This window comes from Hesperophylax consimilis, chromosome 9, assembly GCF_061612785.1.
Source record: "Hesperophylax consimilis isolate HC1 chromosome 9, BYU_Hcon_1.0, whole genome shotgun sequence".
Classification (NCBI taxonomy): domain Eukaryota; kingdom Metazoa; phylum Arthropoda; class Insecta; order Trichoptera; family Limnephilidae; genus Hesperophylax; species Hesperophylax consimilis.
The window spans coordinates 22,719,482-22,737,874 of NC_142844.1; the positions used below are offsets into that span (position 1 = coordinate 22,719,482).

General features: G+C 34.9%; 1 protein-coding gene across 2 annotated transcripts in view; it reads right to left on the minus strand.

The window, feature by feature from the left end:
* Eaat2 (Excitatory amino acid transporter 2) overlaps window positions 1-18,393 on the minus strand; it is a 40,811-nt gene that overhangs the window by 3,913 nt on the left and 18,505 nt on the right. Inside the window, exons 2-9 of one of the 2 annotated variants that reach the window (XM_089635365.1) lie at window positions 11,242-11,400; window positions 5,014-5,353; window positions 3,975-4,136; window positions 2,200-2,408; window positions 1,813-1,984; window positions 1,287-1,481; window positions 669-803; window positions 386-497 (exon numbers count right to left, since the gene is read on the minus strand). In XM_089635365.1, the coding sequence (XP_089491491.1) occupies window positions 386-497; window positions 669-803; window positions 1,287-1,481; window positions 1,813-1,984; window positions 2,200-2,408; window positions 3,975-4,136; window positions 5,014-5,353; window positions 11,242-11,383 (1,467 nt within the window). In that variant the 5' untranslated portion in view covers window positions 11,384-11,400. Of the gene's footprint in view, window positions 1-385; window positions 498-668; window positions 804-1,286; window positions 1,482-1,812; window positions 1,985-2,199; window positions 2,409-3,974; window positions 4,137-5,013; window positions 5,354-11,241; window positions 11,891-18,393 lie in introns of those variants that run through there. The other variant, XM_089635364.1, reaches the window with a different exon arrangement.

Sequence of the window (18,393 nt, forward strand, 5' to 3'; positions counted from 1 at the left end):
CCGAAAATTCTTCACCGATTGCTTTGAAATTATGACACAACTTGCATTCAAATACGCACATGTTTTTATATATCTATATTATATGGATGTCACCTGTGACCAATAAAAATTTGCTTTTCTGATAAACAGCGCCATCTGTTGGTCAAACATGTTTTAAAAAAAAATTGAACCATCTGTTGGACAAACATGCTTTTTATGAAAAACAGCAACATCTGTTGAACGTAAAATCAACACGCACTATTGTGTCTCTACCTGCACCGACAGACTGAGCGACAGTAACGCATTGTGGGGTGCAGCTAGTAACCTAATAAAAATACAGCTTATTCTCATAAATAATATTAGGTCATTCACATCAATTTTACACTGATAATTTTCTGGACCTTACCGGATAAAGAGAAGCGGAATCGCATGCCATCAGTTCCTTTTTAGAGAGCTGCTCCACGACGGCAGCCGCATAGCAATCTCCAAGCATGTTGTTGGTAGTTCTTATCCGGTCTCTGAAAACAATTATATTTTTCAGTTTGTAATGCCTTTTTCAGCTATCAGGAAACAAACTGATACATGTTTTTATTCCTTTTAGAATGTGATAAGTTAATAGAAATTTTCCCATTTATTGAGTCAAACTAGATGTACTATATAGATAGTATTAATTATACTAGTCAACTTACACAAACCAGTCAATGGCGAAGAGAAGAGAAACGTCCTGAGCTGGAGTGTCTATTGCAGTCAGAACAACAAGTAATAGCACCAGTGCTGCACTCGGTACGCTGGCTGATGACACCGCCGCAGCTGTTGACGTTAAACTAAATAAAGAAAACATTGCAATAAATAATGTGATTTCAGATAGGTGGCAAGTCTGAAAAGCTAAATATGTAGATGATTGAATAACCTTGAATGTTTAGATAAAGCTAAAGAAGAGTGAAAAGTGTATATAGATGCAGCAATATAAAAATAATTGAAATAGCATTTTGTTTAGAGGAGAAACGAATTTGTATAGTATTGACTGGGGGATGATTGAAGTACAATGCAAAGCATATCTTGTATCTGAAGTTTTTTTTAAATTTATTAATTCCATTCCATGTAGGTACTCCCCATCACTATTAAATTTGTTCTTTGGACTCTAAAATTTAACATAAAATGTACAAAAACTAATTAATTTGAGAAGTTTGAATTACATGCTGGCATTCTGTGAGCATACTTATGTTTCAACATACAGGTTTTCGTCAATATTTAGAGATTGGAAAACGAAAAGTTATGTACCAATATAAAAAGTACTGTAAACTTACAAAACAGTACAAAGTTCTCCAAATCCAAGATGGATGTTGTTCATTTGAGCTATGAAAATGCTGGCTACAGCTACAAAGAGAGCTGTGCCATCCATGTTGATGTTGCATCCGATGGGGAGAACAAATCTGGTCACTCGAGGGTCCACCCGTAGCTTTTCTGTCATGCAACGAAATGTTACAGGCAATGCTGCAGCCCTGTAATAGAAAACAAGAGTGAATATTTTAATCTTATTATTATATTATGGTTATAGGGTTGGGGGTTGCAGGCAGGTTTATAGAACCCGAGGCATTTGCACAGGACTTTCCGCACTTCAACATCACTCGTATCTTTGGCTCATCTTTAGAGGTATTTTTCTTAGTGGGCGATTAGTTTGGTACGTACCAAAAGCTCACAATAAAGTCTAATTAATAACATGTTTAAGTAATTATTTTAATTTCTCTAGATCCATTTACAGAAAATGATGCATAATATTATTCTAATATACCTAATAATTGATAGGTGTTATTTTTATTAAAAGGGACTTACGTTGAAGCAGTGGCGCATGCAGTGAGAGTAGCTTGTATGAGTCCCCAATAAAATTTGTATGGATTTTTCCTCACAAACACAAAGTAAATCAACTGCATTATAATGAGTTGATAGAAAAATACCCCAATCGCTACCGTCGCAATGAACCACCCAAGTTGAGACATTACGAGACCTGGAAAAATAAACAATTATTATACATATGCAATATTCAGAACCGTAATACATAATATTTAATATATTAAATACATTTAACCTCAGATTATTGAAAGGGACTCTAAGCCAGCTGGAGAAAGGAGTTAAATACCTTAATGTGTCGGGGCATGCCAAGAATTTTTCTGAATACATAGTTGTTTTAATAGATTTTTTTTTTTAAGGTGGTGTATTTACCGAGGCTTTTGACTCCCAGAATCTTGCCTGCTATAACGCTGCTGATGCCAATGGGAGTGAGCCACATGGCCGCGGTTACCATCTTCATAATGACCTCAAACACGGCCGAGAAGAAGTCTATCACCACTTGACCCTTTTGGCCAACCGTTCCCAGAACCGTCCCAAATACTAGACAGAAAAAGACGATGCCCAGAGTGTTGGTGCCAGATCTGTAAACAATAAATTCATAAAATGAAAAAACATTTGGTTATGTGTTGATAATGAAATCTTCAAAAGGTTATTTGGAACCCAACAAGACTGAGATAACATGTTGGGTCATGTTTTTATTATACTTTAGGTTATTTTAGGTTGGTATCTTTCACAAATAAGACAAATCTGTGTGTCGATTGCTACTCAGTCTGTTAAAATAACTTTCGAAGTCATAATGTTATGCATTATAAAACATTTTATCATATAAACATTAAAGGGGTCAAAATTTAAGGAAATGTAATATAATAAACTATTTTGCTTATGAAAAAAATTATTTGCCATCAGTAATGCTTGAATTACACCTGCCGAGTGCTCGGCCGAGACAGTGCTTGCGACTGAATGCTTGGCTGATGTGATCAGTACAGTCAGCATTGATCACAGTGATGGTGAGACAGTGGATATAAGCAAGGCCCAATGACTCTGTTGAGTAAGTACTCCCTCTACCTGCATACTCAACTTGGCACATTCCACTCAGTTCGATCAGCTGAGTCAGCCAGTGAAAGAAAGAAAATTCAAATTTTTAATTTTAAATGTTTCACATTTGCTGTTGTAATTAAATATCTTAATTTTTCTTTTGCCCTCCATTGCGAAACCATGTTAACAGCTCTAAACTAATCTCAACTAAACTGACTCGCCCACTGTTCTCTACTCTCCAATAAGTTGCTTGGCCAAGTGACAAAGTAAGTGATTCGGCCGAGGTGTAATTCGGCATTTAGAATGCTGCACGTGGTAGAAAAATTTAATGAATTATTCAGTAATTAATGAAATTAAATTCAAATTTCAAAATTCAAGGCTTGAATTCTGCACAGTTCCAATAGTAATGAATCTATACATAGTATAATGGTAACTGGACAGTGAGTAAAACTATTGAAAAGTGATGAAATAAAAACAAAAAACTAGATTAGCTAGTTTAGGTTATGTTTTTAGGCAAATTTTTTCATCACTTTGACTTTATATAACTTTAAAAAAGTGTTCTGATGTTTCATGGAACCCACATATGTATATTGATAAAGTGAACAGTGATTTTCATCTCACAAAACTATGCACGAATAATGTAAAATGGCATTGGAGCACAATAATTATATTATAATCTTTGTTATATGAAGACAAGGGTTTCTGCAAATAGCATCTTATAAATACACTTTGTAATGCCAGTAGCAGCATTATTACCAAGTAAGGTTGTCAGATCATCCGTTAAGGTTTTTTGTTCGCTACTATATTTTATTCATATTTTGTTTTCGGACTAGTAAAACATGTTAATAATTTTATTTACATATGCCTTATTTATAGAGACATACTTGTTGAACAACTTTGTTTATGAAATGCAGCAGTTCAATAATTAATACCATTAGAAACTCCAGCAATAGCCACAACCGACTAGTGGCTTTATTATTTCAAGACAGGGGTCACCCAGAAGCATGATTTTGTTTTCTTGATAATGGGCTAAAAATAATGTGTGCTAATATAATGTAATAGTTTATAAAAACATTTTTACGTGAATGAACCTACATGATGTATTTATTCACCTATATCGAATGACTGTCACCATTTGCACCGCCTCCTGCATCTGCGCTGTCAGGTTGGTGGAGTTCATGTCAAGAACTGGTTCAATTTGGTCTTCCAGAGGGACGCGCACGCTATGCGCCTGCTGGAAGGCTGCCTGGAACAGATTGTCCGGGACTATATTTCTGAAATATATCATTATCACAATGTGAGAAATTTGCAATGAAATTTGAGGGAGAAGTAGGGTAAGCACTGGAGTAAGTTGTTGGATTTACAATGGAATCAAAGAGCAGGAAATTTTTCAGTATTTTGAGACAATGTCCATCGGATGAACAAAATAAAAATACATTACTATTTTTTTTTAATCTTTTTGATCCATTCTTTGCTGGATAAAGGTGTACTTCTCTTCTTTCTAGTGTTTCTTATTTTGGGCCAGGGTCTACAATTTTAGCACTCTGCATCTTAATAATTTGTTACTATATCAATCACATCTATGTTATGGTCTTACTGTTGATTTTTCCTTCTGGTCTCCAGGTGAATAAACAAACAGAGACAAATTGCATATTTTTTAGAGTGCCTACACTGTCCCACATTAAAATATTAATAATTTGGCAATACCAAGTACAGATGGATGTCCATAATATTCGCAATACCATGCTCTTAGCACGTCGGTGAAGCTTTTATCGATAATATCGGAAACTCGTCATCGTTCCCGAACTCGACTCCATATCGCTAATGAACAAAAAATAGTTCACGTCGACTAAATATTCTAAATTGTATTGATGAAACCGTTTTCGATGTGCTTGTATCGGGGGTCAGCCAGTCCAATCAATGCATTGACCGGTCGGTGGCCGAGTTGACATCGCGTTTGAGTGCAACCCAGGCGTAGTGTATTCAATTCCTCGGCTGGCTAAGTCCTCCATCACAACACAATCAACATTTTCCGCTTATTGTGGTGGTAGTAGGAGATTTTAAAATATTGTCAGGTTATTCGTAATCCGGGAATTTTTACTTTCTTTAAAAAATTTTGGATCTGATTGTGAAAATTATCATACTATTTACCTTCCTAAGTCTAGCAGGCTATCCATAATATTCACATTCCTGGTGTTCTCTGTCTGTTTGACATGCATGGCCTCTTTGAGCCCAGGGTCTCCTGGATGGATCGCTACCACCAGACAGATGCCCAGGAAAGCGTTGAACATGGAGGTGAGGATGAAATAGATCAGTGTCCGGACAGCGATTTTCCCGTTCATCTTGGCGTTAAGGCTAGCCGAGCCGGCAATCAGGCTGGCCACTATGAGAGGGAGGATCATCAGCTTCAGGACACGCATGAAGAGCTCACCGGGGTAGGATATGAGCATTATGGCGTTGGGGGAGAGATCAAGGAGCCGCAGTGTGAAACCTGGGAAATAAAAATATTTTATTATTTTTAAGTGAAAAACAATAAGGGTAGGAAAGGGAAAGCATCTGTCCTAAAAATTAACATATTTTAATTTTTTTGTGAAACCGCAGTCCCAACGGTCAGTGAGACTATGGCATCTCCAATTGGGGTGTGTTGTGAGGCTGAAGGTAACGGGGTGGGGAAGGAGATGGGGAGAGGAAGGTGGGGAAGTACCTGTCTATTCAGATTTGATCACCAAACAGATCATTTCAAGCAACATTTCACTTGTTACAGAATTAAAGTGCATAGGATACATACAAGAGGGAAGAGGGGGAGCAAACAAAAACCTTGGGGGAAGAGGAGGTAGATTTTTTGTTTGGTTTGAATTTTAAAATTTGATAAGACGGTGACACGATTTTAGCTTACGCGCAAGTTGTTAGTTTTATCGAATTTGTAAACAAATCTTGATTTACGATCTTGAACATAGACATATGAATATTAGTAGACCTGCCCTAAGTGATTAAAAGCGTATTATCCCCACTCCCCATACCGGTTCCATTGGAGCCGGCTGGGCTCGCGTATGGCCTCAAGTGAAATTTGAAAACGTGACGTCATCATTCTTGTGCGAACTATGGTCGAGGCATCATCGGTTCATTTTACGAAATAACACGGCAAAATGTTGACTTGTGATATGAAAACTTGTAAAAATAGATGTGAAAAAGAGAATAAACCCAATTGTCGTATTACATTCCATAAGTAAGCATTATTTTACTTTATTTTAAGCTTATTCACACCGTATTATATGGATCAGTTTTAGAAACATATACTATCACATCACAATGTAGCGATTCTCAAGTGTGCTCATCGTTGTTTACTGGGGTAAGTAAATTATGAAACATTTGTAAAAGTGTCTTAACTAAATACTCTGAAACTAACTACGACTCTGCAAACAGAAGAAATTTACTTTGCCGAATTTGGAATTCGCAAATTAGTTCATAACGTGGCGAGTAATTTGCGCTCCCATGTAAAAATGTCTATTCATTCAAAAGCAGATTTTACTTTTAAGAACTAAATGGTGATATTATAATGCGAGATGCTTATTTACTGTCAGATTGATTTATTGACGTATCACAGTCAGCTTTACCCCCTTCGTTCTTCAACAGTTGATTTTACCCCTCGCCATTATCTTCTCGTCTATTAATTCCTATGTCTGTGATCTTGAACCATATGGTAGTTATAAAAGCCATGAATAAATATTATTCCAATTTAATTGTCTTTTGTCAGCTGTAGGCTGTTGTAGCCTAGGTGGGTTTTTAGAAATTTATATTGCTGTTCAACCGGCTGTAAAGATAAATTCAAAAAAATTGCTGCAGTTTGAAAACTCGTCAAAAATATTGACGCCTTAGATTTCTAATATTTATGAAACAAACATGAAGTATGTATACCTATTAATAATAATAATAACAATAATGAGTTCATTCCGGAATGTGGGGAGGTTTGTGCAATCCCATATATCCCATAAAACATATACAAAAATATTACTATAATATTACAATAATGTAACGATTATCCACAATGATAGGAACTAACTTTTTTTTAAGACGTTAAATATTAGATTGAAGGGGCCAACACCTTTTTCCAGTGTGCTGCAATGCTTGATTCTGGACTCCGGCGGGGTTCCACAATAAGGACATATTAAACATTAGATTGACGGGGCCAACAACTTCCTACAGTGTGCTGCGATGCTTGATTCTAGACTCTGGTGGGATTCCACGATAAGGACATATTAAACATTACATTGACGGGGCCAACACCTTCCTCCAGTGTGCTACGATGCTTGATTCTGGACTCCGGCGGGGTTCCACAATAAGGACATATTAAACATTAGATTGACGGGGCCAACACCTTCCTCCAGTGTGCTGCGATGCTTGATTCTGGACTCTGGCGGGATTCCAAGATATTGGAATTTTTGGAGTTGTCTACCTTCTCACTTAAACCTGCTACCCGGACTAAGGATAAGGGCTGAAAAACCCTCACCCTCCGTGAGTGTTCACTGCAGTATCTGGGAAGGCCAAACATTGTGCGGTAGGCGTTGTTATACTGTACGCATATCCTTTCTATGCCGCTCTTCTGAAAGTTGGCCCAGAGCTCACACAAATAAAAGGACGTACACAATGTAAGGAATAACATTACTTTTCTACGTCGGCTGCAAAGCCCGAACCTTCTACTGGGCATATTCGACTTTATGCTGAGTGCTCGTCTTTGCCGATCGATATCATCGTCGTCCGTCAGCTTATTATTGATGATGTGGCCCAAATACCTTGTTTCCTCTACCACTTTTAGAAGCTCGCTGTTCAGGAAAGCTGGTGGAATGCTTTTCGGACCATGTCCGTATCTGATGACCAACAGTATTCGTAGCCCCTTTTCGTTGGCATTTTTCAAAACCATGGCATCTGCGTGATTAACATTATTTGCACAGTGTTTTGTGATGTAGAAGCCTAACCCAGCATTTTTAGTCTGTGAATGAGATCATCCATATATACGTTAAATAGTACTGGACACATACAACCTCCCTCTCCGACCCCACTTTTTTCAAGTAGAAATGTTCAGACAGTTCGTCTTTCTATTTTGCAATATTTTTTGCTGCTGGTGCAAAGTGTCTATAGTGTACGGCCTTTAACGGAATCCCCTTTTTCTCGAGTTCAGCGTAAGGGGTGAGAAACTCTGCTGAAGGCCTTGCTGAGGTCCAGGAAACAGGCATGCATTGTAGTTCTTCTCTTTTTATAGTATTCCAACGTTATTTTCATGCAGAAAGAGTTTGTTGACCACTCCCTTTATCCTTAAATTCCATTAGATTGTAACTGTAGTTGTGATCTAGTATCTCGCATTCAAATATTCGAGCAAAAGTTGTAGCAATGGATATCGAACGGTAATTTTCTTGCACGGTAATGTGATTTAGACTTTATAATAGTTACAATTACGGTTTTTGTCATGTCCTTAAACAAATATCAATTTTTTATCATGACGGTGAACAACGTCACCAGTAGTCGCACAATGGCTCCCCTAGCGTGTTTGACGTGCTCAATTCTTAATACATCATGTCCTGCTGATCTTCTGGCTTTAACATGGCATATTGTCGCTATGACCATGTTCTTGGTAATCGAGAGATCGATGTCTTCATATGTGGTTGAAGATATTTCATTTGAAAAAGTGATTGGTGCTAGAATAGAGAAGTGCGTCTTGAAGATATTAGCAATGGCTACAGGGTTCATCTCTTCATTTATATTACTCGGGATTTTACATCGCACATTAAACTGTTTGTTTGTCTTGTTCCAAAAATCTTTGAAATCTCGATTTTCAAACTCGCTGGCAATTTTGTCCATCTGAAGTTGTTCCGAATTTTGCTGATATTTTTTCAGTGATATTTTGAAGGCAGCACTCTACTATCAAACCAATGGTCCATTGCGTAAAATATTCAACAATACCCATCGAAAAAGTAGTGGCGTGCAGACCATGAAGGCTGAAAAGCTATAGCTACCTACCAAATAAAACCGAATCGTTGAAAGAATATAATTTACAAGTAGATAAGAACCTTGTATGCTTATTTATTAAGATGGCCACAATTATCAGCGAATATGATAATATAGCCAACCACTACAGAGTTTTTGTCCTCATTTTGGCCAATTTGAAAAACTCTCGAGCGTCCGCTGTCCAAAATGTGGCCAATTTGAAAAGATAGTTGAAAACATTTATTGTAATTGTTTCAGAAGTTGCCGCGCTTTTAAATCCTTGACTAATTACAAAGCTAACTTAGTAGTTTCATACTTTAACAAGATATGTTTCTCATCGCTTCAAATTAATATTTTTTAGCCGCGGTGTCACCGTCGCGTTTTAAAAGCCCTGGATGTTTATTTTATACAAATTATGTTATGCAACTATTATACAGGGTGTTAACGGACGTACTTTACTTAATTTAACCAGTGATTCCTCACATTATTTGAAGTAAAAAAATTAAATGAAATTTTGGTCTCCGGTGAAATTATTAATCATATCAATAATTCATTCAATTTATGCATGGTGTAATGTTGATTAGGTTCTATTATTTGTTTCCCGCTTTGGATACACTTTTAATCAAATTAATTTGTTCAGTTCAATTGATAGTCGTCGGTACTGCATGTTAAAAATAGACCCGTTGGAATAACTAGGATATCAAATGTGTTCACTGAATTGCCTTTCATTTCGGAAAGAGTGGATTATTCATTATAAAAATAACTACCACCTAACCTAACCTAACTACCTACATGTAGGTAGGTATGTTACTGGAGGTACAGTAGTAGTAAAGCCGGTAAACTGATCACATCTCCTAACATTTTTCGCTTCACACTTTTAACAAATTTAAATAATATAATTTTGGTTGCTTACATTTTAAAATCTAAGAAATTAAGGGAAGTTTTACAAATCTGTTCCTGGCATCAAAACATAGTTTAAATATTTAAGACGTTCACAAATTGTTGTTAGAGGATGTATTATAAAATTGGCGTCAAATACATTATTTTATTTTTTATTAAATTATAATGAATTTATGACGCCGTTCTTAAATATTTTGTAGTGTGATAGTCAGCATAAGATTAAAAAAAAAAAGATTTTTCACGGGTCTGCGCTAGTAGTGTCATATTTTCGATAAACAAATGGGTATTACCGAATTATACTTATTTTTGAAGTTTTTTTTTTATAATTACCCTCCATAAATTAGCAAAAATTGCCAAAGTTGTCTCTAAAATCACGAAAAAAAAAATTGAACTAAAATTTTATAATTTAAAAAACAAATAAATAAAATTGCTCACATCTGTAATAGATATTTTTCGCGCATTCTGTTTTTTTTAACTATTAAAATTGGTTTAGTATTTTGACCGAAAATCCAAAATTAAATTTTGCTGAAAAATACATAGCGCATAAGAGTATGGAAATCATAGTGGCATCATAGTTCCACTGGTAGCGCCCATAATATAAAAATAAATACAGATATGTTCTTAAGTACCTGTATAAAAATACATTTTAGTTAAATTTCTTTTACTTATCATAAAAAAAACGATCAGAGGAATATTTGGAATGATGCGACTGAAGTAAAATATTTGGCGCGATTCTGCATTAGAAAACTGCACAAAGATATTTGAATAAGATGTTGAAAACACAATAAATTTAATTTATTTACTGAATGAATTAAGAGTTACTCCAGCCAAATACAATGTGGTGCTTTTAATATATATATATTTTTTGAGATCATAACTCTTCACAAATATTATCTGAATATATAAAATAATAAAGGATCCTATAAAAACAATCTAAACTCTGTAAAAGTTTCACAAAGAATCATCATCAAAGTATTACTTAAAAAAAAATCTACCTTCTCAACAGAGTCACTATTTAAATCGTTTCCAGTACCAAATGTCAATGACATATTTCAGCAAGCTTCCATTGTAAAAATGTGCAAAGAAAAAAATAAAAAAGAATACCAAGAATTTTACAAACTAATGAGAGATAAAAATCAATTTATTACACCAAATTCTAAAACAACACAAATGCAAAACCATTATATTTACCAAGTCATAAAAAACTACAATAATCTCCCTTCTGAACTGCCCTGTATTGTCAACCAATCAGAACAAATAAATGAAATAAAAAAAACTTAAATTAAACATTGCATTGAAAAATCTTTATTCTATACGAAAATAATATTACAACATAAAACCTATGTAAGAATCGTGGCTCTCTTATCAGACACAAGAACTCCTCTTTTCTGATAAGGTATACATATCCAATGATGATCAAAAATGAAATATTGTTAAATATTTATGTATCTATATTCCTTATATTACAATAAAAATAAAAATAGAATAATAAAAACTTACCAAGAATGACCCCAAGAATGACGCCAGAGAGCGTGACGACCAGCAACAGGTTCTCCTTTAGGCCGCGCCGCAGTCCCGAGAGCTCCCGCCGCGCCCCCGAGGCCCCCGTGACCTGCGCCCCTCCTCCTTCCACGGGGCCCATCTTCGCAAACAGGTACTCTGGAAAACGACCCGTCTTCTCCATTAAAAAGCCAGAGGATCGAAGCCTTGCGAACCCTACAACGACCTACTGAAGTTTTCCCCACGTTCCTAAAATAATTGCTCCACTATCTTTATTATTTATAAATCTTTAAAAAAGACGTTTTGAAAAACCGCTCTCTCTTAAAAATGAAGTCTTATATATTTTGTTATGTAATTTTAATATTTTTTGTTATCAGTGTGTTTTGTTGAAGTACCTACTCCGTTTTTGTGAGTATAATAATGTATTTGTATTTTAAGGGGGTTGAGTAAAAATAGACTTCACATTATTTATTAAATTAGAAGCACTTTATTCACTACGAATGCAACTACGGAGGTTTCTCAATCACTAATGCAATAAAGGGCTTTTCAGCCAGTCAGCTGGTAGGTTTCATCGAGTAAATAAACGATTTTTCTCTGATTTTCTGACTTAAACTCGCGGTGAAATACTCATGGAACGAAAATCAAAGCATCTGAGGTAATGTCGATGGATTTTAGAATCGGTGTGTTGTGTTTTGATGTGGTTTATATGGTTGAGACGGAGTGAATGTATGGAGCGAACGAACTGGCTCGGAGGTTCATAAGACACTGACAACAACGGGTGGATATCGATCTACCTCACACCCCCTCCCACCTCCATCCCCGGCGCATCTACCCTCTACGTTTCAGCATCACTTCCTCTTTGTGTCGAAAATGTAACGTTTATTTATATGTGTTGCAATACCGTATACTTGTATTTTTAAATACAAACATTTGAATTTCGATTTTGTTTTCGTCCATGAATGAATGCAAATCTTAGAAGTCAAAATTAACCCACTTCCCGACATCTGATCGAGCTAAAAGTCGGCAGATAGACTTTTTGTCGATCGATGCATTTTATAAACTTGGTGACAATCATGAATTTTTCTCTGAAATTTGATGACATTACAGAAGTTAATATATGAAATAAATGTCAGTCCTACCCAATCGGGATTTGGCTCAGCTGTTAGCGCGGTTGACTTCAGTCTCAAGGGAAGAATGTTCAATCCTTATTTAAACCAAAAAAGACTCTTACTTGAAAAAATAATAGGTACTGCCATTTATCGCAATAGTATTGATTTTAAAAATTATTTAAAAAATTCTTTGAATTTTTAAAAGATTTCGATATGAAACTCAGTGGAAAATAACGGAATGGTGTCTAATTAAATAGCAGGAGAACGCGTCGTTTATTCGATAAGTTAGAAAAAAGCTTATTCTACGTATCCATCCGCGAGCCGAAATGAACATCAACTTATTGGAAAGAAACAAATCAAACAAAGCAAATGCAGTTGCTTCGTTCCTTTCCCGTAATTCGTGGTACGGTTCGCGTTTCCAAAATGTATACGTACATTACATGTGAACTGCTACGGACATTCATTTTTCATCAAAATACTAATTTCTGTTGTCCGTGTGAGAAATGTTCATTATTCCTGCGTGATATTTTTCACGTTCAAAGAGCTCCAATTTGATTTGAATTTGTGTCATTTTCAAAATTGGAACTGATTAGACAAGCGATAAAGTAGGCATGACCATCAAACTTACTGCATAAAATATAATGTGATAAGTTATTTGAAACAATTCTCTGATCCATTGTAAGGATTATTCTATTTTCACTCTGGGGGTTGAAAGGGGTAACTCAGTGAAGCCTTAATATTCCCCCTCTCAGTCAGCCTTACCGCCAAAGCCTCCTATTTCCATTCAACTGGAAACTGGTTGCAACGGGTTATGAACTGCAGTGCTTCCAAATTATATTAGTTTTATGTAGAATAATGAAATGGCTTTTCAATATTTAACAATTAATTCTATGGCTACAAATATTACTTATTATGTATAATATTTCCTCCCCGTTAGTTATTTAAGCTAAAAAAATAATCGAAAGTTCAACAATAACGCAGAATGCAGATTCATAATAGGAACTCGTCTAAATAATTACCAATAATCGAATTGTACCATTTCCATTACTACTAAGGGATGAGCGTATATTTTCAACATAAATTAACAAATATTTCAAAAAGTCGTTTGCCTTTGCATGATGTTTTTATGTTCAGAAAGTATTTCTAAAATATTCAGTTTTTTTGTTTGAATTTTCAAAACTTTGAAGCCGCAGTAATTGAACAAACTGTGAAAAGTGTATGATTTATCTGTATACACTATAGTATTAGTGTTGTATTCACAATCATAGTATGTAGTGTTATACACACTAAAACAGGCAAATATTTTAAAGAGCGCACTTTTGAATGAATTTTAGTCATTAGTAATTATTGTATACATTTCAAATTTTCACAAATTAAAAAAAAATTTACGAACCCAACACTATGACGCGACGTGACTCGCGAAGGCACTAACATATTTAAAAACGTAAATAAAATAAAATATTTAGGTCATCTATATATTGTGTCTCCGACACTACGTCCAGCATCTAGCCTCCTCTCTAAGGAATCAACCTGGCCATGTTGAATATTAGAATTAAGTTACTGTATTACATCAAGTAATCGTATCGATGAAAAGAATTCCTTGCATAATTTTTGCAATTTGTCGGATGTGTTAATATCGTTCAACCCCCAATGTGCGAAAAAATCCACCGTGGATTTGCTAGTAGCTCACCGCACTTGCATTGATTTTATGGTATTTTAAACCTTAAAAAATGTTCGTAGCTTACTAAAATTTGTTTTTTTTTCGCTTAGCAAGAAAATAACTTATTTTAATATTTTTCTAGCTTGTCGTTTGGTCGTATCTCTTGAAAAATATCTTTATTTTGTCTCTTTAAAAGCGCGTCGCAACCATGACCATGTTACATTTATTTTCTCATTTAAGTAGGTCGTGATTTTACATAAAACAAATATAAACTTATTACTACATTACACGATGCACTCAAATTGACATAATAATAAATACCTGACTTTGCTGACCCGGCGTTGCTTGACTTTTCTCTAATTTCTATAAATATAATGTGCATGTATAATATAAAAAAATAAAATTTATCTCGACTATTTAGCTGGAACCAACCATACACATTCACAAAATTTTATTGAAATCGGTTGGGCGGTTTCGGAGATTGACGTATAACGGTGACACGTGATTTTTATATATTAATAATAATGTTAGCGAAACAAAATATTAGAAATTTCTGACTTAAAATTTGGTATGGAATAAATGATAATATCAACGGATCGAACTTATTTCCAAGCCTATATAGGGACTGGGACCTTTGGACTGGTGAATTAATAAAATACTTGGTTTTAGATGAATGAACAAAGAACAACTCAGGAAGTCTCTTGTTACGATTTTGTACTCGGAACCATTAAGCCATTATGAATTAAGCCATTAACTAATTTTGATAAAAGTACCAAATCGCTCAAGGTTCTTCTGCGAGATAAGTCGGTTAAATCCATTACATTCCTTAAATTAACATAATTAATTTGGTAATGGGTATGGATAATTTGAAATTGATAAACTCTTTCAATTTTAATATGATGTGCAGATAGTGGATTTGTATTCTTACCAACTTCTTACCAAGGCAGTGAGGAGGATTTTAAAAGAATAGAGTGACGTAAAATATTTCACTGTTTTTAAAATAAATCCCAAAAATTTCATTATTTGTTACTTAATTTTATGTTTTTTGGCTAATTTTTATGATGTGTAATCGCAGTCCCAACTGCTCTCAACTAAAATTTAAATTTTGATCAAATACATAGATCTTCGATACGAGTTATTTTTTTAAGAGGAATATTTTTGATGCCATAGTAAGACATAAAAGGAATCATATTTTTAGAAAATGATATAAATTGTCACTTATAAATTTTCAAATTTCATAATTCCGATTTTCTAAAATCAGCACTGTATTTATTTACGGGAAACCCTCATATGAGTGATTTTTTTTATTATGAGGAACGCTAATTTAGCTTTAAAGTTAAATAAAAGAATATTTTTATTTCAAGAATATTTTAGTTAGTCTTGACTACATTATATATTTGTTTAACATTATTTTATTGACATATCTGTGGAAACTACATACGATAGATATATAATTTTTTAAAGTATATAAACACATTATCTGATAAAACTGTACAATTTACAAAAACCTGATTTTTCAAAAAAAGTTATTATGAAAATAGTGTCAACTTTTTTCCGTATTTTATTGGAATTTCAAGGGTTACATAAGTATGTTCAAAAAGATTCATGATAACTTTGCTCAATAAGTACTAGTAGGGTAACCGGGCAACCCAGGACAGTGGAAATTCAACACACATTTGAAAAGTGGTAAAAGGTCATGAAAAGTGATGAAAAAAAAACTAGGTTAAATATGTGACGTTAGTTTAGATTTACAGGCCATTTCTTAATGACTTCATACCATTTTTTCAAAAGTGTTTTGGATTGCCACTGTCTTGATTTGACATGAAACCAAAAGTAGATAAATCGAGTGCAAATGTTGAAAAAAAAAACATTCCCGCACTTACGCACAGATTAAGGAAGATAAGGGCTCCATAAAAGTCTAAAGTTGGGGTATTGGTTTCAAAATCCATCACACATCAAATCGATGATTAGATGTATTTTTAATGTTTTCATTAGTACCGATGCCTATTCTCAGACAGCTATTGTTTAGCTTTTGATCAAATTGACAAATAAAACCTGGCCACAGTTTTGATCGAATGCCGAATGCGGCCTGTTTAAATATAAAAAAGTCGTAATAACGCTGATCGTGAATTTGATGGTCATAAAAACTGATGGAGGATCACGCGCGTTGACTTATTAAGTACAGGAGCAAATACAACAATCTCTAACAACCTCAATTGTTATTTTCGTAAACATTAAAGATAAACTCACCTTCATAAAAATGACGTGGATTATTCTTTAAAATAGTGCCTACTTAGATATTTTTATAATCATGATGTTATCTGAAGGTCAGAGTTTTTTTTAAACCTGGAAGACTAACCATATTTCACAGAAGAAAAAAAGTTATAGAAACCAACAAATAAAAATTACGTTATTACCAACCTTCGTCGATTCGACGATGCGCGTGTATCGTCGAAAGCAAGACTGTTGCACGAAAAAAGTGCATCGATCGTAAGAATGATGTCGCACAAGATCAAAAAAGCTTAAAAACGTTTGCCATCGCATGCAGAAATACAATTACAATAATAATTGTATTTCAGACGCTCTGCGTAGTTTATTCGATGACGCGATGGTTGGCGTTGTTGGATTTTATAAGTTGATAATCTCCTAAAACTTTTTTGGAGACGTCTTTATTTTTTTGTCCTCAAATCTTAGAATACAATGAGAGCTTTATCCTCCAGTAGTTTTTTCCATATTGCTAGGGATCGTGACCTCTCGCGAATCACCCTGCTGAACAAGGCTCTGACGCTTGGGTGTCTACTTAACCAATCCAGCGTACCAGCTTCTGCTGTTTTTCAGATCCCACTAAACATGTCAAATAAATACTCGAACCTGACCTAACTTATGACCACTAACTGCCATAATTTTGCTCATTAGATTCGATAGGTTGATAAGGTTCGAGTATTCAATGTGGCGAGTGACGTTTATTATAATCATTTTTGTATCTGTTCCTATTTGTGAGTAAATACTTGAGGTCTGTTTTATTGAATAGCCACATATTTCAGTATCAATAATTGTTTTTTTATACCTACTCCCAAAGGCGGCTCTAGGGGTCCAGAATTGGAAGGTCAATAAAAAAATGAATATGAAATGTTAATACGTATTACAAACACGTAGTGAATATTATGAAAACGCCATGTATGTAATTAATTTGCCGGTACCCACCTATTCTGAAGCCGGTAGTACATGTATAATTCAAGATTATTTATCTAATTATTTACACATATAACTAATTTATGTTTTTTTCTTCTTTTGAAGATCTTTCCTATTGAAAGTTTTTTTAATCACAAACTCCAAACTCAGTCCATTGTTTATCAGTAGACTTAAAAAGTAAACAATGAAAGCAAAAGTATCTATACGTTCATTTTATTGCACCTGTTCATAACTTCTTTATTTTTCTCTCTGGTAAAATAAAGTAATTGCCTGTAATGATTCAACGAATTGTTTGCGATTTCTTTCGATATGATATCCACAGAATTTGTAGAATACCTTAATAATCTTAGGTCGTTGATATCTCTATCTCACCGCGGTCATGTCCGAAAAACCCCTTTAAAATAAATTTTGTATTATACTAAGTCTACGTCAGACATGATAGTGTTTACCTCCTTTGTCCGTATAGCAAAGAAAAAGAAAGGAGATAGCTTGGGGACAAAACTTGAAATGAACACGATAGGTACATACAGTATATTCTCACTGGGATGCTAGATGGCACTGGAACCCGCTATTAACGTACGAATATGCACGAATATTACAATTTAATTAATAATCGGGTAGTTTGTTAAATCCTTTTTGAAGTGAAACTTCTTTACGCGCGTCATGCATTTTCGAGAACCGGAGTAAAACCGACTCATGACCGTCACGAAAAACAGTGATCATTTGGTGGTGGGGGTAAGGATCCCCCACCACCGCTCACCGTTCACTGTCACTCTCTCACCGTAGTCGTTTACTGAGGTGAGGGAGCCACTGACGAACGTTCTCTCTCTCTCTTCTCTCTTTTCCTCTCTCTCTAGCCAACGACGCCACACCAGGCATCAGCTGCTTGCTTCGTGTACTGCGCGGTGAGTGTAATACGAGTGAAATACGTAATTGATTGTGGTTTATTCGATTTGGAACAGAGTTTTAGTGTCAAAAATGAGTAGTGACGAGATAGAAGTGAGAAAAACATTCGTGGCACAAGAATAATGAAATGAAAAGAGAGAGAGAAGAATACTAAAAGTTTCACTTCCGTCGTGCGTAGGCTTGCCACACACTGTATTTTTTTATTAATATTAATACTATTGCAGCATATTTTGGGAGGTCATTGACCAAAATACACTCGTAGAAGAGCCGCCACTGCATAATCCC